This window comes from Sorex fumeus, unplaced genomic scaffold (genome assembly GCF_029834395.1).
Source record: "Sorex fumeus unplaced genomic scaffold, SorFum_2.1 ptg000008l, whole genome shotgun sequence".
NCBI classification, from domain to species: Eukaryota; Metazoa; Chordata; class Mammalia; order Eulipotyphla; family Soricidae; genus Sorex; species Sorex fumeus.
The window spans coordinates 33545780-33571438 of NW_026606065.1; the positions used below are offsets into that span (position 1 = coordinate 33545780).

General features: G+C 52.3%; 1 protein-coding gene across 1 annotated transcript in view; it reads left to right on the top strand.

Annotated features, from left to right (window-relative positions):
* Window positions 1-25659, top strand: part of ABCC4 (ATP binding cassette subfamily C member 4) — a 211844-nt gene that overhangs the window by 21938 nt on the left and 164247 nt on the right. Inside the window, exons 2-3 of the mRNA XM_056109770.1 lie at window positions 15644-15754; window positions 16082-16202. Coding sequence (XP_055965745.1) covers window positions 15644-15754; window positions 16082-16202 — 232 coding nt within the window. The remainder of the gene's footprint in view (window positions 1-15643; window positions 15755-16081; window positions 16203-25659) is intronic.

A 25659-nucleotide genomic window follows, 5' to 3' on the forward strand; every position in this document is an offset into this window, starting at 1 on the left:
ATGGCGCACGGCGCATAAGCGCATTTGGACACTGGGCGCTTGTCCCCAAGGGTCCTTCCTATAAGGGCTGTGGAGGGGTCCCATCCCTGTAATTCTCCTTCCTCAGGAACTCAGCATTTTTTTGTTTTTATTAGTGAAACACCATGAGATACAGTTGTAGACTTACAAGTTGTTGTGCTTGGGTTTCAGTTATACAATGATCGAGTACCCATCCCACCACCAGTGCCCATTCTCCACCCCCACCAATCCCAGTATCCCTCCCAACCCCCCATCCCCCATCCCACCCTGCCTCTGTGGCAGGGCACTCCCTTTTGTTCTCTCCTCTTGGGTGCTGTGGTTTGCAGAAGAGGCATTGGGTGGCAATCATGTTCGGTCTAAAGTCTACTTTCAGCATGCATCTCCCGTCCTGGGCGGATCTTCCCCAGCACCCTTTATTTGGTGCTCCCTTCTCCATCTGAGCTGCCTTTACCCCTAGAGCGTGCGACTGGCCTCGAAGCCATGGAGTGAACCTCCTGGTATTTATCACAGCTGTTTTTGGGTGTTAGTTTTGTCCAGGTCATCATCCTCGACCCTTCTCTTTGGGGTGCACCCAGACCTAGGAACCCCGTAGTACCCCTCCTTCACTCTCCTGAGTCTCCAGCTGTTTCTCTTGGGTGGGGACAGGGACCCGGGTCGGGCTGGGGGTGTGGGAGGTTGGCTGGTCTGTCATGTAAATAGAAGAGGAACATCCAGTTCAGTCAGCCCTGACCGACCTGAGTTGCTCCCTGGAGGTCCCAGCCAAGTTCCCGGCCCTCGATGCCTCTGGCCCTCGATGCCTCCGGCCCTCGCTGCCTCCCCGTGAGCGGCAGATGTGCTTGGATGTTGGAGGGCCGCGTGCGGGCTTGGTAAACAGCTGGCCGGCTGGCCTGTGGAGGGCCGGGCAGATGCAAATATTTGCTGCTGTTTATAGACGAGTGAGCATGAGTCAGAGCTGCGGTCTGGGAGCCCAAACACGCTCCCGAGGGGCTGGGCTGGAAGGGCGAGCTCTGGGCCACTGACCTTCCTGTGCCCTGCTCGGGCCCCACGGGTGACTGCTGGGTCCTCCCTCCCGTCTCTGACTCGACCCTATTTTGGCCCGGAACCAGCCCAAGGCAGATCCTGTGGCACCCCCCGGTGTGTGGCAGCTGTCTCCTGTGCCCCTGGCAGGCGGCTCCTGGAGGCTGGCCCCGGGACAGAGGGCTGAGTCATTCAACTCAGGCCAGCGGCGTTTCTCATGGGGGAACTTTCCACCGCTCATTCACTGACCACCTCCATGGCAGTGGAAGGCCTGGGCTGAGGGTCCAATCCAGAGCCCCTCAGTGTGAGGGTTGGAGAAAGTGTGCAACTCCAAGGAGAAATGCAAAGTGTCAGGTCCAGACTCCAGGAAATTTGATTTTTTTTTTTTTAAAGCAACATTGCCAGGTGATTTGAATACCCAGGTCAGCCGCCTGGAGGATGTGGGAACCACAGGGTGTGTATGGTGGGTGGACGGGAGCTCCTCCTTTTCAGGTCTGGCACCTCTAGGTGGGCGGCAGAGCCCTTCCCTCACTGCAGGGGGAGCCAGGAAATCGTCAAATCAGGTGACCCCCCAGATTTGGGGTGATGAGGAAGCAGCTGGTGTGGGCCCAGGTGGGGGTGAGGCCAACCCCCCTTGTGAGCAGGGTCAGCAGTCAGGACCGTGGGGGCCCTCCTTTCCTAGTCTGCTTCCCTTTTAGTCTTTTTGGTTTTGAGGCCACGTGCTTGCAGGACTTTGTGGGGTGCTGGGGATGGAATCCAGAGTTCCCGCCTGCAAAGCTTGAGCTCCAGCCTCTTCCCCCTTTCTATTTTTCTTTGCTTTTTTTTTTTTCCTTTTTGGCTCACACCCAGCGATGCACAGGGGTTACTCCTGGCTCTGCACTCAGCAATTACTCCTGGCGGTGCTCAGGGAACCATGTGGGATGCTGGGAATCGAACCTGGGTTGGCTGTGTGCAAGGCAAACGCCCTACCCGCTGTGCTATTGCTCCAGCCCCCTGTATCTGTTTTTTTTTAATGTTCACGTGTTCCTTATTTTTTGTAGGTGGATATACATGGAGGTGCTCAGGGTTCTTATTCCTGGCTCTGTGCTCAGGGATGATTTCTGAAGGGGCTGGGGGGGGGGGGGACCCTGTGTGGTGTCAGGGTTTGAGCTTGGGTCAGCCGTGTGCAAGGCAGGTGCTCTTGTCTCTGGCCCGTTAACACCACCAGCTTCTGGAAGTGAAGAGATTCTTTTTGAAGAAAGTGCTCATGTGTGAGGCTGCGACACATTATATTGTATCCGACACATTATATTGTATCCGACACATTATATTGTATTCCTAACAAGCAATACAGAACACATTGTCTAGCATTGCGCTTTGGGCAGGTATGAGTGGTGGTGGGACTGATCTTGAAATATCTATCGAAGGAAACCAAAGTAGAGAAAGAGAGTATTGTGCAAATTGTCTGGAGATTTTGGGTGGAAAATGTGCACTGGTGGAGGGATGGGTGTTTGATGTTTGATGAGTGTATGATCGAAGCTAAACATGAAAGCTTTGTTACTGTACCTCATGGTGAATCAATAAAAGGGAGGAAAAGTGCTCATGGATTGATTTAAAGGATTGATTTCTTTTTGGATCACACCCGGTGATGCACAGGGGTTAGTCCTGGCTCTGCACTCAGGAATTATTCCTGGCGGTGCTCAGGGGACCATACGGGATGCTGGGAATCGAACCCGGGTTGGCCGCGTGCAAGGCAAACACCCTACCCGCTGTGCTATTGCTCCAGCCCCTGATTTTTTTTTTAACCCCCAAGTCATGCCTATGTTGGTGTGACTATGTCCATGGTGACTGTCACTCCAGGGGCGTGACCAGCTAAGCCCTACACCAGCCGGGGTTTTCCTGCCCTCCTTCCTTCCCCCTCCGACCCTTTTATGATGGGAAAGAACAAATGTCAGTGAAAGTGGGGGAGACAGTGTCTGCATCCCACAGGACACTGCGTCTTGCCTCTGCGCGGATGGCCTGATGGCCGCAGTGTCCAGCCCTTCACCTGCCTGGGCGTAGGGCTTGTGTGAGCCACCTCTCAGTGGAGACCTGGCAACCTCCATTCCCTTGTTTGCGAGTCTGCCCTCTTTCCCCACCACTTCTCAGGAACCCCCAAGGGTTTAGGGCATGTAGACAGGAGCAGACGAGGGCTCCTGCGTTCCCCTTGGACTGTTCACCAATCTCTCCCCCATTCTCTACCACTTTCTCAGCTTCTGGCAAACACTGTTCTTTTTTTCTTTTCCCTGAGTTCAGCTTTAAAACTTAAAAAAACAAAGATTTTTTAAAAATGATACCAGGCAGTCTTTATGCCTTATTTGGCTTCCTTCCTTCCTTCCTTCCTTCCTTCCTTCCTTCCTTCCTTCCTTCCTTCTCTTCCTTCCTTCCTTCTCCTTCCTTCCTTCCTTCCTTCCTTCCTTCCTTCCTTCCTTCCTTCCTTCCTTCCTTCTCCTCCCTCCCTCCCTCCCTCCCTCCCTTCCTTCCTTCTCTTCCTTCCTTCCTTCCTTCTCCTCCTTCCTTCCTTCGTTCCTTCCTTCTCCTCCCTCCCTCCCTCCCTCCCTCCCTCCCTCCCTCCCTTCCTTCCTTCCTTCCTTCCTTCCTTCCTTCCTTCTCTTCCTTCTCTTCCTTCCTTCCTTCTCCTCCTTCCTTCCTTCCTTCCTTCCTTCCTTCCTTCCTTCCTTCCTTCCTTCCTCCCTCCCTCCCTCCCTTTCTCCCTCCCTCCCTCCCTCCCTCCCTTTCTCCCTCCCTCCCTCCCTCCCTCCCTCCCTTCCTTCCTTCCTTCCTTCCTTCCTTCCTTCCTTCCTTCCTTCCTTCCTTCCTTCCCTCCCTCAAAGATGCTCAGGGGTTTCTCCTGGCTCTGCACTCAAGGATCACTTCTGGTGGGACTCAGGGAACCATATGGAATGCTGGGGATTGAACCTGGTCACCTGCGTGCAAAGCAAGCACCCTCCCCGCTGTATTATCTCCCCAGTCCCTTACTTGGTTTTTATTTCCTGTAGCCTAATGTTTTCAGGTAATCCTTCGTGTTACAAGCTGCAGGATTTATTTTATTTATTTTAATTTCATTTTCTTTTTGTTTTTTTTTCCTTTTTGGGACACACCCGGCAGTGCATAGGGGTTACTCCTGGCTCTGCACTCGGGAATGACTCCTGGTGGTGCTCAGGGGACCATAAGGGACGCTGGGAATCGAATGTGGGTCGTGCAAGGCAAACGCCTTACCTGCTGTCTATTGCTCCAGTCCCAGGATTTTCCTTTCAAAACAGATACCAATCAATCATGCTCATGGAGACAACCTACAGGGATGTTCCCAGATGTTCCCACTTCCTTATCTCCTGGTTAACTGACAGACACAGCTGTAGTTAAGGGAATAGATGTCTCCCTGAGATAAAGGTTTCTTTCCTGGTGATCAGTATCAAGAAGTTCAGTGACTGGCCACACAGTAGCCCTGATTATGTTACTTTGTTTTGGGGCCACACCCAGCTGTGCTCAGGACTGGCTCCTGGCTCTGTGCTCACGGGAATCTAATGCAGTGCCGGGCATTGAACTGGATCGATGGCACATGAAGGCAAACACCTAACCCTCTGTACTTTCTGGCCCTAGAGCAGTTGTATTTTCAGAGGAACACGCATGTTCTTTTCCCCGGGTAAGTTTGGCATTTTCTGCTCTCTTCACCCTTGAACGTGGTTCTCCTGCCTTCCCATTCCTGCAGCTGTTTATTATCTCTCCTTTTTTTTTTCTTTTTGGGTCACAACCGGCGATGCTCAGGGGTTACTCCTGGCTCTGCACTCAGGAATTACTCCTGGCGGTGCTCAGGGGACCATATGGGATGCTGGGAATCGAACCCGGGTCAGCCGCGTGCAAGGCAAATGCCCTATCTGCTGTGCCATCTCTCGCCCTCCCATTATCTCTTTTCCTTCCTAGAAGCCTGGAGGGGGCACCTCATTGTGGGTGTGATTTGCATCATTTCCTTAACGATTACTTGAATATGATTTTATGTTCCTTTGGCTGTTTGTAAGACTTTGGAAACACGGATATTTAACTCTGTTGCCTCTATACGTATTATTATTATTTGCTATTGAGTTGTTTCATCTTATGTATTTTTTGACATTAGCACTTATGTGGCTTGTAATATTTTTTCATTCAGTAGTTTTCCTCTTGATCTTGCTGATAGTTTTCCTGGGCAGAAACCTTTTACTTTGGTTTTAAGTTTTCTTGCTTTTGCTTTTGGCGATTAGATTTTCCAAGTTCATTGCCAGGGTTGAGATGACAGAGAGCTCTTTTAGGAGTTCTCTGGCTTTTTTAGGTGTTGGTATGCAGATCATAGGTGTTTTGAGTTGATTTTTGTGTGTGGTGAAAGTTTCATTCTTTTGAATGTGGCTGTCCATTTTCTCCATTTTTTTTTTCACAATGACTTGACAATTTATTTAATGCGTGGGTTTATTCCCGGGCAGCCTCCATTCTATATCATTCATGTACCATTGTCACTCTATCACTTTATCTTTGTCATAGAGTTTGAAATCCAGAACTCTGGTGCTTACAGCTTTGTCCGTTGTTCTTAGTATTGCTTTAGTTACTCTTCTGTGGTTGCATCCAACTTTTTGTATTGCTGTGTTGGTTGAAGATGTCTGTCGGATTTTGATAGAGATTTTGTACCTGTGGGTTGCTTTGGGTATTTTAGCAATATTAATTCTGGCAGTCTATACACATGCAATATTTTAATTTTTTTCTGTTATTTTAGTTCTTTCTTCAGTGTCTTTAATATCGCTGATTAAGTTTATTCCTAAATACTGTATTCTTTTCTTGCTATTGAAAATGGTATTGTGTTCCTATTTTTTTTTCTCTGATCATTGACAGGAGTAGAGAAACAGAATTGATTTTTTTTTAATGTAGGAGTACTGCTATTAGTACAGCCACTGATTAGCTGGTTGAATTGGGCATGAACTCCACCAGAATTGATTTTTGCTTTGGGGCTGCACCTGGCAGTGTTCAGGGCATCCTCCTGGCTCTGTGCTCAGGATCACTTCTGCCAGGGCTGGGAGTCCCATATGTGTTGCCAGCGATTGAACCTGGGTCAGCCTTGTGTAGGACAAGCAACTTTCTTGCCATACCACCTCTCTAGTCTGATCTTGATTTTTTTCCTTATGCTGGTGATTCTTGCTCTGAATTGTCCTCAGAAATTCTTTTGTCTGATTTATTTAGGTATGTTTGTGGTTTCTTTTTTATTTGTCTCAAGATACTATGTTTTTCCTTTTTATTTCTAATTTTAACATTTCATTTTCATTTCATTTCATCATCCTGTTATTCGTCGATTGCCTCGAGCAGGCCCCAGTAACGTCTCTTTCATCCTAGCCCTGAGATTATATTCAAGGCTCTTTAGGAGAATGAGACCCATCATTGTTACTGGTATTTGGCATATTTGGTACGCCATGGGGAGTTTGCCAGACTCTGCCCTGTGGGCAGGCTACATTCGATAGCCTGCAAGTTTGTCCAAAGTAGGAATGAGATAATAAGATGTCATAAAAAGATGTCCTGATAAGATGTTGCGCGGCGTCTGCCAGTACCTTCATGTGTGCGGAGAGTGGTCTCAGCATGGTGGTGGCTGGTCCTGGAGGTCTTCGGCTGCCGGAGCCCTGGTCGGGGCGGGGAGGAAAGCTCAACCCGCTCCCCTCCAAGGGGCCTCGGCGAGGAACAGCCAGGCGCGGGGGCAGAAGACTGCACTGTTCTCGTCCGGGAGACTATAAATTTTAACATTGACCAATGGAATATTGTATAATGTCTGTAAGTTTTTTGGAGGACCATACCTGGTGATGCTCAGGGGTTACTCCTGGCTCTGCACTCGGGATTTACTCCTGGTATTGTACAGGGGAACTTAATCATGCCAGGGATCGAACCCAGATCACTGCATATAAGGCAAGCACCATACCCACCCTACTATTTCTCTAGGCCATCCAATTTTGTTTTCTGTTTTGCTTTTCAGCCACACCTGGCAGTGGTCGGGGCTTACTACTCCTGGTTCTGTGCACAGGAATTATTCCTGGCAGACAGATTTGCTGGGGCTCAAATTTGGGTCAGCCCGTGCAAGGCAAGCACCCTATCCACTGGACTCTCTCCAGCCTTAAATACCTCTTCTAGCCCCAAATATCTCTTCTGGCCCCAAATTAGCTCTTGATAAAGTCAACCTCATGATTGTTATTAACTGGCATCTTTGTCTTTTGTTCGTGTTGACTTAAAGCTTATTTTGTTTAAATATATATTTAATTTTGCTGTAATGCATATCTATATGTTAATATAATGTATGTTAAAATATACATTATTATAGTTATATTATAATATACATTATATATTAACTTTATATATAGTTATATTATAGTATATACGGCATATATATTTAGTATATATACTTAGTATATCACAGTATATTATAATACACCTATATATTATAAATAGTATATATAATATACCATATTATATCATGATAATATATTATAACATATACAATACATGTGTTATAATGTATACTGTATGATATACATTAATATCTGTACTTATTTCTGCTTCAGATTTCCTTTTGCACAGACTTATCATGGGTCTCCTTAAGTTGGGCCGCATTTCTGACACGCAGAATTGAGGGTTGTTTGTTTCCTTCTAGTCTGTCTTGGTTGAAGAGCTGAAGTGTTTGTCATTTTGAGTAATAATTGACAGCCATGGGCTTACTATTTAAAGTAATTATTGACAGATAGGAGCTCACTTTAATTTTTCTCTCTCGCATGTCTGTTGTTTCTGCTTTTGGTCTCCCTGTTTTTGTTGTGCGGTTTTCTTTTGTAGTGGTATGCATTGATCCCTTCTTACCCCATTTTCTTTTTTGTGGTGCTGGGGATGGGACCGTGGGTCCTCGTATGTGGCCAGACATGTGCTCGGCAGCTGAACCATAACCCAGCCTTTTTATCTCTTGTATATCTACCTTTTGTGATTACCAGGAGGTGGGCAGAGACTTATTTACAAAGTGTATTTTAAGCAGCTGAGACCTTGAAGGTGTACTCAGGAGTTGCGACATGCCCCTTATTTCAGTTTTGCCATCACACTTCACAGCAGCATATACTTTATAAATTGGCAACATTTTACAGTTAGGATTATGATATAAATTTTTTTTAATTGACTCACTGTGATATAAACCCTTACAAAGCTGTTCATGATTAGGTTTCAATCATACAGTGTTCCAACATGGTTAGGGGTATTGTAATACTGTCACCTTCTAGCTCTTGTGCTGGAGTCATGAAATTTACCCAGCAATACTGCAAGAGTATTACTGTATGTTCATCTTTTCCAGTGAATTTTATACGTTGTTGTTATCTAGTGAATTTTTAGATGCTTCATTTTGTTGTTTTAACAGCCACCTTCTCTTTACTTTCCCATAAGGCCAGGCAAGTACTAACAAACTCTTTCAGTTTGTTGTGTGCTTGGGGAAGTTTTTCCTCTGTCCTTCATTTACAAGGACAGGTTCTGCCAGGTAGAGTATTCAAGGTAGAGTATTCAAGGTAGAGTGTTCCACTCAACCACTTTTAAACTGAGTTTGGTTGCATGCAAGGCAAGCACCGTACCTGCTATACTATTGCCCCAGCCCGCTATATTTAACTTTTTAGTGTTATTTATTTATTTTGCAATAAACTAGTCCTAGTTTTGCTCATACTATACCCGGTGGTGCTCTTATTAGGCCCCTCTTTGATCCTGGATTTGAACTAGAGTCAGGCACGTTCTAAACAAGTGCCTCAATCTTTGCACTGTCTCTCAAGCCCATATATATATATATATATATATATATATATATATCTCCATATTTTTAAAAGAATTATTATTTTTAAAAATTTTTGGTCACACCCGGCAAGAGGTTACTCCTGGTTCATGCACTCAGGAATTATTCCTAGCGGTGCTCAGGGGACCATATGAGATGCTGGGAATCGAACCCCAGTTGGCCGCGTTCAAGGCAAATGCCCTATGCTCTGTACTATCACTCCAGCCCCTCCAGCCCTTATATTTTATTCATTGTTTCATTTTTTTTTTGGTTTTTAAGTTTTTTTTTTCCAGTTTTTGGGCCACAGCCGGTCATATTCAAGGGTTACTTCTAGCTCTGCACCCAGGAATCACTCCTGGTGGTGCATGGAGATTTCAGGAATTGAACCCTGGTTGGCTGCATGCAAGGCAAAAGCGCTCCCTGCTATACTATCACTCTGGCCCCTCATATTTTATTCTGATACTTTGTATCCATTTGTGAGTTGTTTTTTTTAACCCCTCCCTTTCCAGCCTTTAAAAAGAAAACAGGAAACCCCACAGGTCCCCGGCAGCAGGCCTGGAGTGTGGTGCTGGGACCCGGGCTGTGCTTGGGGGCCATGGGGTCCACCTTGCAGTGGGCAGCTGGTGGGGTGAGCAGTGGACCTCAGAGCCCTGTATTCATGCCCAGTGCTTGCTCGCTCACCTCTCCAGCTGTCTCTCTGGCCCAAGTCTGAATTGGAAACCAGCACCCTAGATTTCCCCTCCCCCGTTTACTTTTTTCTTTTATTTTTTGACTTTTCATTGACAATGACACTACACACAGAATTTTCCAGTAAGAGCCAACAATAAAAAGAAAACAGAGACCTGTGTGTGTTGAGGGATGTTACTGATTTATTTATTTATTTATTTATTTTGCTTTTTGGCCACAACCAGCAATGCCCAGGGGTTACTCCTGGCTCTGCTCTCAGGAATTACTCCTGGCGGTGCTTGGGGGACAATACGGGGTGCCGGGGATTGAACCATTGTCCCGCCGTGTATTCTATTCTCCCTGCGTGCGGATTCCAGTCTCACTGAGAGCCCCATTCCCGTCTCTCACTGCCCCTCATTCTTGTCTCCTACTTTCCCCCATACTAGTTTCACAGCCTTAGTCAAGAGCCCATCCTCCAAGGTTAGATGGAACACCCTACCTTTTCACCAGCAGGTACCATTGTTTTAAAGATCCGAGACAGAGTACTCGCAGTTTACTGAAGGACCTCTGCCCGTCATTCCACTGTCCCAAGTTATCTGGTGGTGACACCATCTCTTAAGGCTGACCTCTTTTGCGGCTGTGAGGTATCTGGTAAAGCGTTACCCATAACCATTACATTTCCGCATGGCTTATGTTTTTTTTTCCCCTTTTTGGGTCACACCCAGTGATGCTCAGGAGTTACTCCTGGCACTGCACTCAGGAATTACTCCTGGCGGCGCTTGGGGGACCATATAGGGTGCCGGGGATTGAACCCAGGTCGGCCTCATGGAAGGCAAACTTCCTATCCGCTGTGCTATCGCTCCAGCCCTTACCAAATGATAATGATAATAATAATAATGGCACATATCCGTGAGATTTTTTAAAATTATTTTTTATTTTATTCTTTTTGGGTCACACCTGGCTATGCACAGGGGTTACTCCTGGCTCTGCACTCAGTATTACCTTTGGCGGTCCTAGGGGGAATGTATGGGATACTGAGAATCGAACCTGGGTCGGTCACATGCAAGACAAATGCCCTGCCCGCTGTGCGATCCCTCCAGCCCGAGATGGTCTTTTTCTGCTGGATTTAGTTCACCTACCTGAGTGCCCTTGAGCACAGGGATGCTATCCTGAACGATGCGATAGGATTTCCTTTTAAGGCTGGATTATGGTCCGTTGTGTGTGTGCCTTTTTCTTCATTCATCCACTGACAGGCATGCCTGGACATGCATCCGTGACAGGTGTTATTCAGATCGTCACTGTCTGATGAGCCTGGTAGTTGTGTATCTTTCTCTGAGCGAGGGTGTGAGATTGGTACCTCTAGGAGGAATTGCTGGATTATTGTATAACTTGCTTTTGGCCCTTTATTTTATTTTTTGCTTTTTGGGTCACACCCAGAGATGCTCAGGGGTTACTCCTGGCTTTGCACTCAAGAATTACTCCTGGCGGTGCTTGGGGGATCCTATGGGATGCCGGTCCCCAAACCTGGGTCAGTCATACTGTTCGCAAGGCAAACACCCTGCACTCTGTACTATCACTCCAATCCCTCTTTTGGCACTTGAGAGGAATTTCCAGGCTGTTTTCCGTGTTCGCTCCTTCTGACATGAGTTTAGGAGGCATCTCATCGTCTCCTGGCTTTGTCTCGGCTTTGGCCTGTCCCTTCTCCCAGCCCCGAGCTGGATCTTCACCATCTGACTCTGCTCTTCCTAAAGATTCGTGCCTTGAGCATCTTTTTGTGATTTGGAAACGCTCTTTGGGACGATGCATACCCAGATCCTCTACCCACACCTTAAAATTGCTGTTTATCTGGCTCATGCCCCCCGCGGTCCTTGAATGTCTTAGCATGTCTTAGCAGCCTGGTGACGGGTGCTGTGGGCGACCCTTTCGTTCAGCTTGCCTTTTCCTTTGGGTTTGAGGGAGTCCCACTTTTCACTTTTGTGACATCTTTGCTTTTGGCGTCAGATTCATCGAATTTTGAGGGTGGCCTTTGATTTTTTTTTTTTTGGAGAGAACCACACCTGGCAGTGCTCATGGCTTATTGCTGGCTCTGTGGTCAGGGATCACCCTTGGCAGTGCTTGGGTGTGTGTGTGTGGGGGGGAACCAGATGGGTGCTCAAATTGAACCTGGACCCGCCTTGTGCCAGGCAAGCACCAACCCACTGTCCTATCACTCTGGGCCCAAATTTGATTTTTGGAAGTCCTTTCTGTGTGATTCATTGTTGGTGAGTAGAGCACGGGGTTTCTCTGGCCTCCGGGGCCACTCACTCCCGCCTAGGTGTCTCCCTGCAGCTTATCCTCTTGTGCCACCAGGGCTGGGGGACACTGGGAGGGCACCTCGGCCATTTGCCTTTCAGTTCTACCCTGCTTTCTTGCCTCCGTCAGCGCGTTCTCTGCGGAGCCCCTTAGAAAACGTTTCTGGCAGGCCGCAGAGAGGATGGTGAGCATGGTGCCCAGGGAGTGGGGATTCCTGGTCCAGGTGGTCCCTCCACTCCTCCACCTTGATCCCTGATCCTGGCACCCTGCCTTGGTTTGGTTTAGTCCTGTAAGAGCATTTTCCCCACGCCTCCCACTGTTGCCCTCCCATAGGGTTTTGGGGGCCTCCAGGGATGGGGGCTGGCGGCTCTTCGGGAGAATGTCACCTGGATGACACCTTGGCCAGAATGAGCACCTGCAAGGGCCTTACACGACTTCACTCTCGTGGCCATCGACAAGAACCTTGGGAATGGACCCCGTCACTCCGGTGACCGGCCGACACACCCAGCGGGCCCACTTCCACACGCCCACATTGTGCAGAGCCTCTGGGTGAGGGACACTCAGACACTCTCTGACACCCTTACACCCTGCCCTCATGGGCCCCGTCCACGAGGGGATAGCCCAAGCCAGCCACAGGCCTTTGTCTCCCTGCAGAAGCCAGAGGGAAATGAAAGCTCGAGTCGGGTGGGCTCGGGAATGCTGGTGCTCCCCAATCCGCACAGGGGCCAGCCTGGCTAGGGGGTGGACAGGGCTGTGGAGGCTGGAGGGGGCAGTTGCAGGAGCAAGTATGTGTGTGTGTGTGTGTGTGGTATGTATGTGAATGTATGTGGTATGTGTATGTGGTGTGTGTGGTGTATGTGTGTGCATGTATTGTGTGTATGGTGTGTATATGTGCGTGTATGTGGTTTGTGAGTGTGCATGTATGTGGTGTGTGTGTGGTATGTGGTATGTACGTGTGTGTGTGGTGTGCATGTGTGCGGTATGTGTGGTATGTGCATGTGTGTGCTATGTGGTGTGTGTGATGTGTACGTGCGTGTGTGGTGTGCACGTGTGTGGTGTGCACGTGTGTGGTGTGTGTGGTATGCAGTGTGTGGTGTGTACGTGTGTGTGTGTGGTGAGCATGTGTGCGGTGTGTGGTATGTGTGGTGTGTGTGTAATGGTGTGTGGTATGTAGTGTGTGTGTGGTGTGTATATGGTGTGTGTATGGTGTGTATGGTGTTTGTGTGTGGTATGTATGATGTGTGTGGTGTGTCTGGCATGTGTGTGGTATGTATGGTGTGTGTGTGGTATGATGTATGGTGTGTGTGTTTTGTGTGTGTGTGTGAGTGCTGTTGACTTCCCACACAGGGAACAGGAAGTGTGAGTGGCCGACCCGGGAGCTGCAGTGTGCATGTGATTTGCGCTGTGGTTCCGGGGGTGGGGCAGGGAGCCGGGAGGGGCTGAGCCAGGCACAGATCCCGCTCCCCTCCCGCCCAGCACCACCCAGGACACGCAGTGGCCTTGTGTCCGTGAGAAATGGTTGGGGAGATGGTTGGTGGCTACTGTGCCAACGTGAGGCCCCAAGTTCGAGCACCCACATACTCTGTCGTCACAGCCGTGGGGGCGACTGTGGTCCCCTGGAGGGCAGGTCTGGGGTCCCCTGCACTTTGGGTAGCCGCCATGGGACTCAGGAGTGGGCTGGGTGTGGGGGTGAGGGAGGGGAGGCATGGTGGGGGGAGGAGGAGGCGGAACCCAGGGCTCTGGGGCCAGAGGGCCCCCAGGAGTACAAAGGAAGGTGGTTGGCACAGTTAACGAGCAGAGATAGAGGGGAAGGGAAATTTCCAGAAGAGAAAATAAGAAGTTGAACAGCTGGAGTTTGGAGCGGGGTGTGCCCCTGTAGAACTCCCTCATAGTGGCATGAAAATGGGGGTCCTGCGGGGGGCAGCTCAGGTTTGTGAAGAATTGAGACACAACCATGGAACCTTCCAGCTGTCCCTTGGGGCCCCGGGGCTGTTTGCAGCTGGGTGCATGTGAGGCTGGTAGGTGGAATGGGGGGACTGGAGGCTTCTCCAGGCTGCAGGGTCCCCCTCGAGGGGGAGCCCAAGGCTTATTGCTTAAGCAGGGGGCTTGGAAGATTGGAGCAGAGAACTGCATGTGGAGCTAGCGGTGGTTGGGGTGAAGCAGAGACCCCAGCTTGCCCCTGAGTGCTGGTGGAGGGGTTGGGTATGACATAGAGCTGCTGTCACAGGTGACATGGGGCACAGGGCTTACTGAGGGCTAACCTGCCCCTTAGTGTCCTGTTCCTGGAAAGCGAATTTGGGGATTGGACGGCGTCTTGCATCCAGCACTGATTTTTCTGGTTGGGTCTTTGCTCCCGGCATGCTACATCCCGGCCTTTAGTTCCTTTAGTCGGATGCTCAAGAGGAGCTTAGGTTGGTCCCTGGGAGCCCCAGCCGGCTTCTCTGTCCTGGGAACTTGGCTTTTTGGATCTTTGAATGCCTTCTTAAAGCTCTCATGATAATCTGATTTCTTTAGTGTTTGAGCCACATCTGGAAGTGCTCAGGGGCTACTCCTGGCTCTTCGCTGAGGGCCATTCCCCACTGTGCATGTGGGGGATCAAACATGGGTGGCTGCATGTGAACCATTAGTCCACTGGGCTATCTCCCTCACCCTCTTTTCCCTTTATCTCTTATTTTTCTTGACTTGGTTGCACATTTTCTGCCCTTCGATGGGCGCCTGGTGATTTCCAGGGAAGGATATCTGGATAGAACCCAGATCTTACGGGCTGTGTCTGTGGGTGTCAGCATGCCCTGCATGTGGGTTCAAGTCCCAGAACTGCAAAAAAAAAAAAGAAGAAAAAATTCCAAGTCCCAAATCTGGATTTTGTTTCTAGGCTTTGTGTGTGTGCATCAAACCCCTCACCTGCTGTTTGCTCTCTCTTGAAAACAGAATCTTTCCTAAGCACAGAACAGTCTCGTTTATCTGTGGTATGTGGAATAATGGATAAAGAAATGTATCTAGTAAAGAGGGGTGTCTAGATCACTATTTATTTACTTAAATTGCCTCTAATAAAGGCCTTTATTTATTCATTTATTATTAGCTTTTTGGGTCACACCCAGTGATGCTCAGGGGTTACTCCTGGCTCATGTACTCAGGAATTACTCCTGTCCTTGCTTGGGGGGGACCATATGGGATGCCGGAGATCGAACCCAGGTTGTCTGCGTGCAAGGCAAATGCTGTGCCCGCAGTACTATTGCTCTGGTCCCCTCTAGATCACTCTTGATCCCAGTGTTTAGGGAGCAGAAGGACAGCGAAGGAAAGAAATCCAGGAGGGACGAAGAGAACGGGAAGAAGTGGGTGAACAGACGTGAGGGCTTCCGTTAGGCTGGGGATTTGGCAGAGTGGTGTCGCCGTCTATGAAACCCAGGCTGCAGCCATTGGCGCTTTGTCAAGTGTCAAGTGGACGGCGGGTAGGGGACAGGAGTTGGGGTGCAGAGGGAGTCTGGGAACAGTGGTGGAGGGAAGTTGACGCTGGTGGTGAGATTGGTGTTGAAATATTTTATGCCTGAAACGGAATTGTCAGCAACTTTGTAAATTGCAGTTCTTGAATGAAAAAAATGAAAAAAAAAATTCCTCCCAAAGCTGGAGTGATAGTACAGCGGGGAAGGTGCTTACCTCGCCACGGGTCCCCCAAGCCACACCTAGAATGATCTCTGAGAGCACAGGGCGAGGAGTACACCCTGAGCATTATAGAGTCATTCTTTCCACCTAACCTGCAAATGCAACATCGTGGCAGGAACCGGATTTGGAATTGGATGTTGAGGATGTCGAGATCACGTTCTTCCTCTCTTGCTCTTTTCCCAGGTGGCTCAACCCCTTGTTTAAAATCGGCCACCAGCGGAGACTGGAGGAAGATGACATGTACTCGGTGCTTCCCGAGGACCGCTCCAAACACCTTGGGGACCAGCTGCAAGGGTAAGTGGCTGTCGGTGAAACGGTCAGGTGGGAAGGAACCTCGGTAGTCTTCCTGGAGCAGGGGGTCCTTGCCCGCCCTGCCCTGGGGCCACCCTTCCCTGCCTTGGAGCCTTTGCACACACAGGGAGTCACCTACACAGGGGGCCACCTGTGTCCCCAGAGCTGAGGTCACACCACCACACTGCCCCCACGTCTTGACTCACTCTCTTCACCTTGTTGGGGTGCCGGCTTGGGTCCGCAGTTCTCTGGGGCGTCCCCTCGCTTGTGGGAGCCACCATGCATGTTCTTCTCATGCCGACGTCCCACGGGCCTCATTTCTCCCTGTAGGTACTGGGACAAGGAGGTGTGGCGGGCTGAGAAGGAAGGCCGGAAGCCGTCTCTGACGAAGGCTATCATCAGGTGCTACTGGAAGTCCTATCTCGTGCTGGGGCTCTTCACTCTGATCGAGGTAACCGTGTCACAGGGGACATGGGCGTGGGAGGGGTGGGCTGCAGTGGGCAGTGGTCAGTGAAGGCCCGGCCAGGAGCCCCCGTCTGGGTGCTGTGGTGATGCCGTTTCTCTCTAGATGCAACCAAGGCTTCCTGATGGGTGTGGGGGATGGGGGGGTGGGGGCTCATATTTCACGGAGCCGGGAGGAGCCGGGAGCCGGGATCTCTAGGGACCGCCCGGTCTGGAATGATGTTTGTGCCTGGAGAGGGCTGTGTTCTCAGTGCTCGTGATCAGTGCTGGGAGGGACCCTCAGCAGAGGTGCCACGTCCCCAGGTCTGGAGGCTCAGCGAGTGCCTGGAATCACATTCCACGCTGGACAGTGCTCGCGCATCACTGAGCTCCCCGGCCTGCTGGCTTCTGGCCACTGCCGACCTCCTCTGCCAGGGACCCAGAGCACCTGGGCTGTGGGGGTTCCTGGGGTCTTGCTGCCGGTCACTCTGGGTGCCCGAGGAGGAGCCCGCTGGGGGCACTGAGGGGCTCTGCATGCTCCCTTTTGGTCTCATGAAGGGATTGAGGGGCTTTGTGAGGGGCCAGGAGCCCCTCCAGCTCTCCCTGCTTGTTTGGTCCCCAGGTTGCTGCTGCACTGGCAGCATTAGCTGTGGTAACAGACTCACCCTCAGGAGCACTGGCACTATTAGCTGTGGTAAGGGGCGGGGGAGAGGGGAGGGATTACCCTCAGGAGCACTGGAAGCATCAGCTGTGGTAACAGACTTACCCTCAGAAACACTGGCAGCACTAGCTGTGGTAACAGACTCACCCTCAGGAGCACTGTCAGCATTAGCTGTGGGAGCAGTGGGGCTCACTCTCAGGAGCACTGGCAGCATTAGCTGTGCTAATAGACTCACCTTCAGGAGCACTGGCAGCATTGGCTGTGGTAACAACGGGGCTCACCCTCAGAACACTGGCAGCATCAGCTGTGGTAACAGACTCACCCTCAGGAGCACTGTCAGCATTAGCTGTGGGAACAGTGGGGCTCACTCTCAGGAGCACTGGCAGCATTAGCTGTGCTAATAGACTCACCTTCAGGAGCACTGGCAGCATTGGCTGTGGTAACAACGGGGCTCACCCTCAGAACACTGGCAGCATCAGCTGTGGTAACAGACTCACCCTCAGGAGCACTGTCAGCATTAGCTGTGGGAACAGTGGGGCTCACTCTCAGGAGCACTGGCAGCATTAACTGTGCTAATAGACTCACCTTCAGGAGCACTGGCAGCATTGGCTGTGGTAACAACGGGGCTCACCCTCAGAACACTGGCAGCATCAGCTGTGGTAACAGACTCACCCTCAGGAGCACTGTCAGCATTAGCTGTGGGAGCAGTGGGGCTCACTCTCAGGAGCACTGGCAGCATTAGCTGTGCTAATAGACTCACCTTCAGGAGCACTGGCAGCATTGGCTGTGGTAACAACGGGGCTCACCCTCAGAACACTGGCAGCATCAGCTGTGGTAACAGACTCACCCTCAGGAGCACTGTCAGCATTAGCTGTGGGAGCAGTGGGGCTCACCCTCAGGAGCACTGTCAGCATTAGCTGTGGTAGCAGTGGGACTACCCTCAGGAGCACTAGCAGCATTAGCTGTGGTAACAGACTCACCCTCAGGAGCACTGCTAGCATCAGCTGTGATAACAGCGGCATTCCCTGTCACTTGGGTCAGCTGTACTTGTAGTCATGTGGTCAGTGGCGGGTGCTGGGCCCACTGTGGGCAGCCCATGTCAGCCCTGGTATTGCTGAGGCTGACGTGAGGGGTGCTGGGTGGGTGACTTGGTGGCCCGGGTGCCACACCCACAGGATGACCCAGCTTGGGACATGCCCTGGGTCAGAAAGGCACTTGATCACCCTGCAGTCTTCGGGGTGCTCTGCAGTTGGCTCATGAGTGCCAGCTGTTACTCTGGTAACATGTTACCGGAGAATGTGCGGCCGCCTTGGAGGCTGAGTCAGCTCTGAAAACTTAGCATGGAGGCTGGGCAGCTGTGGGAGCACCCTACATTCTGCTCTTTCCTTTTTCTTTCTCTTTTTTTTTTGCTTTTTTGGTCACACCTGGCGATACTCAGGGGTTCCTCCTGGTTCTATTCTCAGGGATCACTCCTAGTAGTGCTCAGGGGACCATGTGGAGTGCCGGGGATCAAACCTGGGTCAGCCGTGTGCAAGACAAACGTCCTCCCCACTGTACTATCACTCCAGGCCTCATATATATATATATATATATATATATATATATATATATTTTTTTTTTTTTTTTTTGCTTTTTGGGTCACACCTAGCAATGCTCAGGGGTTATTTCTGGCTCATGCACTCAGGAATTGCTCCTGGCAGTGCTCAGGGGACCATATGGGGTGCTGGGAATCGAACCTGTGTCGGCTATGTTGGCTGTGTGCAAGGCAAATGCCCTACCCGCTGTGCTATCGCTCCAGCCCTCCAGGCCCCCTATATCCTTAAGTGCCCCCCTCCCACCTTTCTGTTCTGTTTTGTTGTAGGGGGCCAGACCTGATATGGGTTTCTCTGGAGTAGCTCCCACAGTGCTCGGGGAGCCAGACAGTGCTGGGGATTGAACCCAGGCCTCCAGCGTGCAAAGTCCGTGCTCAGTTGTGCATGGTCCAGGAGACCCCGTGTCCACGCTCAGCTTCCTTAGCTGCCCCCGCACCCCCCTCCAGGAAGAGGAGACCGTGGATAGGCTGTGCTCCAGGCTGGGGTCTGGGCAGAGTCTGAGCCCCGTGGGGATGACCGCTCTGTCCTTTGAGAAGTCTTCGGCCGGAATTCTAGAAGGGGGCGTGTTTTGTCTCAGCAAGGTTGGACCTCAGGAGACCTCCATTTCCTCCTCCTCCTGTCCTGGGCTCTGAGCACTGTCCCCCACAGGCCGGAGGAGGGAGGGGACCACGCACCCTACTGTCCGAGTCTCATGTGAAGTGACCGTGCCGGGCGCCTCCTTTCTGGCCTGAGTTTGGCAGTTGGTGGTGTGACACTGGGCACTGTTGTGACGAGTGACCAGCGTGATGCTATTTCTGTCTCAGGTATTATCTGACCAGCCAGGGCCGGGGCTCCGTGTCCAGTGTCCTATCTGCCTGCAGGGTCAGGCCCTCCTGGGCTTGCTCCCTCACACGGGGGTAATTGGCAGGGCCCTTCGTTCCAGGGGAGCGGCTCTCTCGGGGTGCTGGGGAGAGCCCGGCGGCAGCCGAGTTATTAGGACTGGGCACTCAAGCTCTCCCCCTGGCCAGGCCCAGAGCTGTCTCGAGCCTCCTCCAGCGCCCCCCTGCATTCCCTTGGCGGACAGGAAATAAGAACTGTCCACTGTTCCCCCTGAATGGCCCAAGAGTGGGTCCAGCGCGTAGGCAGCACCTTCCCTGGGCTCAGCTGGTGGCGACCGCTGAGGTTGGGGTTTCGCAGGGGTCCTGGGAGAGCTGATGGCCGAGGCCAGAGCGACAAGCACGGGCGAGGCGGAAGCCGCTCCCTGCGGGCCAACGCTCATTAAAGCCGGGCACTTAGTGCGTTCCCAGCGTCCCTGGCTCCTGGCACAGCCTCCGCGGGGACCGGGGACAGAGCAAGTCTCTGCGTGCCCAGAGGCCTGGGCTGTGTAGTGAGGGAGCGCCTCACCCCTGGCTGCCTCCCTGTTTCACGGGCCGTTCCTGAGACACGAGGTTTCCTGGGCTGGCCCGAGTGAGGTGAGCTTGCCAGACTTCATACCTCATAGGTCCGGAGGGGCTGGGGTCCTACGACCCCCTGGAATGTTGCTGGTGACTGCTGGCCTCGTCACTGAGGTGGCCTTGGTCTGGGACCCTGGGGGTGGACCCAGGGGCCTGTTGGGGGTAGGAAGGAGGCAAGTGTCTGTCTAAGAGTTTAATTTCCTTTATTTTGGTCTTGGGGTTACAGCCAGGAGTGCTTAGGGCTCACTTCCGGCTCTGTGCTTGGGAATCACTCCCAGCTCTGCGCTCGGGACATACTCCCAGCTCTGTGTTTAGGGCTTACTTTGGACTCTGTGCTCAGGGGTCACTCCTCCTCTGTGCTCCGGGTTCACTCCCGGTTCTGTGCTAAGGGCTCACTCCTGGCTCTGTGTTCAGGGATAACTCCTGGCTCTGTGCTCAGGGCTCACTCTGGGCTCTGTGCTCAGGACACACTCCCGGCTCTGCGCTTGGGGCTCACTCCGAGCTCTGTGCTCAGGGCTTACTTTGGGCTCTGTGCTCAGGGGTCACTCCCGGCTCTGTGCTCAGGACTCACTCCTGGTTGTGTGCTCTGGGCTCAGTCCTGCCTCTATGCTCAGGGCTCACTACCGGCTCTGTGTTCAGGGCTCACTCCCGGCTCTGTGCTCAGGGATAACTCCTGGCTCGGTGCTCGCTCATGGCTCACTCTGGGCTCTGTGCTCAGGACTACTCCTGGTTGTGTGCTCTGGGATCACTTCTGCCTTTGTCCTCAGGACTCATTCCTGCCTCTGTCCTCAGGACTCATTCCTGCCTCTGTGCTCGGCTGACTCCTGCCTCTGCTCCGCCATCCCTTCTGCCAGTGCTTGGGAACCGTTTGGGATGTCAGGGATCTAACTGGGTCCAGCTGTGTGTGAGGCCAGCACCTTCTCCTCCACCCTTTTTCTGGCCCCGTGTCTTTATTTTGGAACCCAGCCGATGGACAGGCAGTGAGCAGTGCCCAGGCCTCCCTTCGGCCCCTCCCTCTGACCTTGGTTCCTGCTGGGCTGTTACCTGTAGCCCCCTCCCCCCCACACACACACACTCTTTTTTCCAAGTGATCCTCTTCCCCCACTCTCTGTTCAGATCAGAGGCCAAGTGTAGCATCTGGTGGCAGGGCCGGTAGGAGAAGGTGGAGGAAGTGTCGAGAAAAGCCACAAGGAGGCCTGCAGGGCCGATCTGTGGGCTCCGCTTGGGTCCTTCTGGGAGGAACCATCTCCCAGGAAGGACCCCCGTCCCCCCAAGGAAGCAGGTAGCGGGGGACGGTGGGGGGCGCCTGGTGCCTCTGGGCTGAGTTCCTTTCCTAGCTGGTGAGCGTCCAGCCTCCGGGGCCAGCGTCCTTTCTGCCTGGTCCCGCTCCCCACTCCTGTCCTGTCGCTGAGGGGACCCAGTGGCTGCATCTGGGCAGGGGCTGGGCTCAGCTGTCAGTGCTCACAGCCCTTCCACTCCTACTGCAGTCCCCTACGGCTTCACACAGTCCCCTATGGCTTGCAAAGCAGTTGTGGGGACTGGGAGCTAGGCCAAGGGCGGGGGTGCAGACTGGGCTCGCTCCTGGCCCCGATTCCCAGCACTGTGCGTGACCCCCGCCTCTATCCCTCCACCCTCCCAGCACTGTCGAGTGTTGCCGGGTCGATGGGGTCTGCACAGCATCGCATCTCCAGACCCCTGGGGGGCTGTGCCTCGGGGCAACTGGCCAGAAATTGCTGGTGGGGTCCCTGGACCCCCTTGAGCACTGCAAAATAGAATCAGAGGGAAGGGGAGGGGGAGGGGCCGCCTCAGACTAAATTTCTCTGCCGTAAATGTAATTCCTGGGTGAAGATGATGACGGTGATTATTGGGGAGGGGACCTCTACTCCTGCATTGGCGGGGGTTGGGGGGGCTGTGCTGCTGAGGATTAAACCCACCCTGGGATCTGCTTGACTGCTGCTCCTGCATCCCCAACCCCAATGAGCCCGTGACCCATGGCCTTGGCAAAGGCAGCCATGACCCATGACCTCGGCGAAGGCAGCTGTGCCCTGCAGGCTGACGCCCCTCTCTGCGGGGCCATTTCACTTCTGGAAAGGGACCCTCCTCTTTTTTTGGGGGGTGGGGGGCGGTGGCTCCTTTCATGCTGGGCCAGGGGAGGCTTTTGTGCCTCGCCAGCTGTAGCGCACCGAGGCGTGGGTGTCCCCCGAGACTGCCCCGAGTATGAGCATGCAGCCTGCCTGGCTCTGGTTTGCTGTGCTGCACCCCAGAACCCCACACCTCTGCCTCTCGTGCTCCTCACCTTCTCCCATGCATCTTCTGCCCAGGGAGGTTCCGGGAAGGAGGTCGGCCGGGCCGTCTCTGGGGTTCCTCGTATTTCTGGGCGCCCATGGCAGACTAGTGAGGAGGGTGTTAATACCGTCCTTGCACTCTGCTTTTTTTTTTTCTTTCTGGGGGGAGCCGGGAAGCGGGATGGGGGGATGGGGGGAAGAGGACCGAAAGTCTGATTCTTCTAAGTCTGATTCTTCTAAGTCGAGGCCGGTCCTGGAAACCCCTTCCCTCTCACTGTACCCTGTCATCTGTCTTCTGTCTCTCTCTTTCTCTCTTTCTCTCTCTCTCTCTCTCTCTCTTTCTCTTTCTCTCTCTAATGTTTTATTTACTTTTGCTTTTTGGGTCATACCCAGTGATGCTCAGGGGTCGCTACTACTGGCTCTGCACTCAGGAATTACTACCAGCCATGCTTTGGGGACTATATGGGATGCCAGGGATCAAACCCAGGTCGGTCAGTCGTGTGCAAGGCAAATGCCCTTCCTGCTGTGCTATTGCTTTGGCCCATGTCTTTTTAAATTTTTGTATATTTTGGCTTTGGGGGTCACACCCAGTGTTGTTCAGGGGTTTACTCCTGGCTCTGTACTCAGGAATAACTCCTGGTGGTGCTTCGGGCAGGAGTGAGGCATATGGGATGCTGGGGATTGAACGTGGGATGGCCACGTGCAAGGCAAAGGCCCTACCCGCTGTGCTATATTTATATTGCCTAGGTCCTTTTTCCTGGGTAACTTGGGCCTCAGGATTATCCCCTCTTTTTTCAGCCCGTGTCGAGGGGAGTGCTCATTCTTCTTTTTGTGGTGGGGGGAGGGTGGGTGCCAGGAGAGGTGGTGCTTGGAGGTTTGCTCCCAGCTCAGTGCTCAGGATGTTAGTCCTGGAACTCAGGCTTTTCTGCTTGCAGAGCATTTTTGCCCTACCTGCTGGGGAGGCCTTTGGCCCCCTCAGGTTCCCCTCACGCGCTCATTATTTGACTAATACAGGAGATTCCCCTTTTAGCCTTTTATCTTATTTCCCTCTTTGTATTTATTGTTTTTTGTGCCATACCTGCTGGTGCTTCCGGGCTGCTCCCTGCTCAGTGCTCGGGACCAAGCCCGGGTTCCCTGACTGCTGAGCCTGTGCTCCAGACCCTCGGGCCCCTCTCTGGCGTCCCTGATTCTCGTTTTCTGGGGAAGAAGCACAGGTTTCGTCCTGGAGAAAAGCAGGTCTGGACCTGGCAGGCGTGTCTGTGACTCATCCCAGGCCTGGGGTGCGGGCTGGGTCCCTCTGGGAACTGGGGCTGGCGGTTGGGTGCTCTGTGCTTCTCTCTCACAGGGCATCCCCGGGGGCAGGGGTGGGAGGTGTGCACCTCTCCTAGGGGTTCCTAAGTGAAGCGTGTGTATGTGTCTCTGTGTGTCTGTCTGTGGGTCTGTATGTGTTTGTGTCTGTGTGTGTATCTGCCTGTGTGTGTCTTTGTCTGTGTGTGTGTCTGTATGTCTGTGTGTATGTCTGTGTTTGTGTCTGTATGTGTTTGTGCATGTCTGTGTGTATCTATGTGTCTGATTATGTGGAGTGTGTGTGTTCATGTTATCAGAAGCTATTTGTGATCCTTGCTCAAAATCCTTTATCTATGGGAAGTGCAGAATGGTGCTCTCCCAATTCTTCCTTCATGGATTAGCGGGATACTATTTGCATAAAAAGGAATTTGTAGGCTGGAGTGATAATATAGTGGGTAGGGCATTGGCCTTGCCTACTGCTGACCTGGGTTCAATCCCCGGCATCCCATAGGGTGCACCATCAGGAGTGATCCCTGAGTGCAGAACCAGGAGTAACCCCTGAACATAGCCAGCTGTGACCCAGAAAGCCCCCTACTACCCCACCCCCTCAAAAAAAAAAACAACTTGACCATTACCTGCTCCTTAGTGACTCTGAGGAACAGCCCCTATTGGAAGGGTGGAACATTTTCCAAGTTTCCTCCTTTGGGCTACACCCAGTGGTGCTCAGGGAGGACCTGCTCAGGGCTCACTCCTGGCAAGGCTCGGGGGCTCCCCTGCAGTGCTGGGGATTGAACCCCAGGCAGGCACCAGCCAGGCAAGCTTCTTGCCCGCTTCCCTGCTGTACTGGCAGGCCCAAAATGCTTCATTTTGGGGGGGTGGGTGGGGCTTTGGGACCCTATGGGAGGCCGGGGGTCGAACCCTGGGTCAGCTGCGTACAAGGCAAACGCCCTCCCAGCTGTACTGTCACTCCTGGTTTAGGTACCATGGTGATAATGGTAGTAACTGTCATGGTCTTGATGTATACGTCTCCTACCTCAGCACCTCCAGAGGACCCAGACCCTCCACTGCCGACCTTGAGTCCGTCCCATCAGTCCCTGCCTCCCCTCTGCCTCCTCCCACCTTCTCCCCACACCACCCGGAGCCTGGGCTTTGTACTGCATGGCCAAGGTCTTTCTCCCTGTGCCACAGATGGGTGAGGTCACCAGGGGCTTGTCTCCCCACCCCCGGCTGACATCTTCCACTTCACACGGATTCTGCCGGCTCCTTCTTCCTCATCGAAACTGGAGGCAGATTCCACCTTGGCTTACGGCTACAGTAACAAGTCTCACAATGTTACTGGGCCCGCTCGAGCAAATCGATGAACAACGGGAGGACAGTGACAGGATAGTGACAGTGACATGGTTTGCAGTATAGGTAACAAGCAGCCATTGTGTTTGGTCCATAGTCTACTTTCAACATGCATCTCCTATCCCCAGCGAGCCCTCCAACCATCATTTATTTAGTGCTCCTCTCTCCATCCCGGCTATCTTTTCCCCTAGCATATGAGATTGGCTATCAAGCTGTGTAGGGCAGTCCTCCTGACCCTTATTTTTACTGTCCTTCGGTGTTAGTCTCCTGTTACGTTCTGGATCTTTCTGACCCTCACGGCTTTCCTTCCGCATCTTTGGGTCTTTCTGGATCTCCCTTTTTGTGCCTGCTCCCCTCCCCCTTTTCTGCAAACCAGCCACCTCTCCGTTTTCCCCATAAGCTCACTCCTCTGCTTAGCGTGCGTACTTTCTTTGTCTGCTAGTCCGTTTCTCATGCCGCTACTGTTTTCCTTTCTCATGAATCAGGGCTTGCTGTGACGTTAGGGCAGAAGCATTTCAAGTGCCTCGGGAAACATGGGGTGGGAACTGTGTCCGGTGAGGGGGAGCTTTGTGCATCTAGTTTTGTATGCAGTATGTTATCCCAGGAGTGCAGAGCCAGAAGAAACCTGGAGGAGGGATCTTAGGGAGGTTGAGTACTGTGAAGATGGAGAGTAAAGTATAAGGGGTAAGGTGTTTGCCTTGCACACAGTCAACCTAGATTCAATCTCCAGCATCCCATATGGTCCCCTGAGCACTACCAGGAGTTCATACCTGAGTACAGAACCAGCAGTAACCCTGGAGCACAGCAGGATGTACCCCCTCAGCCCCCTACCTCCAAATAATAAGGGATGGGGGGAGAGGGA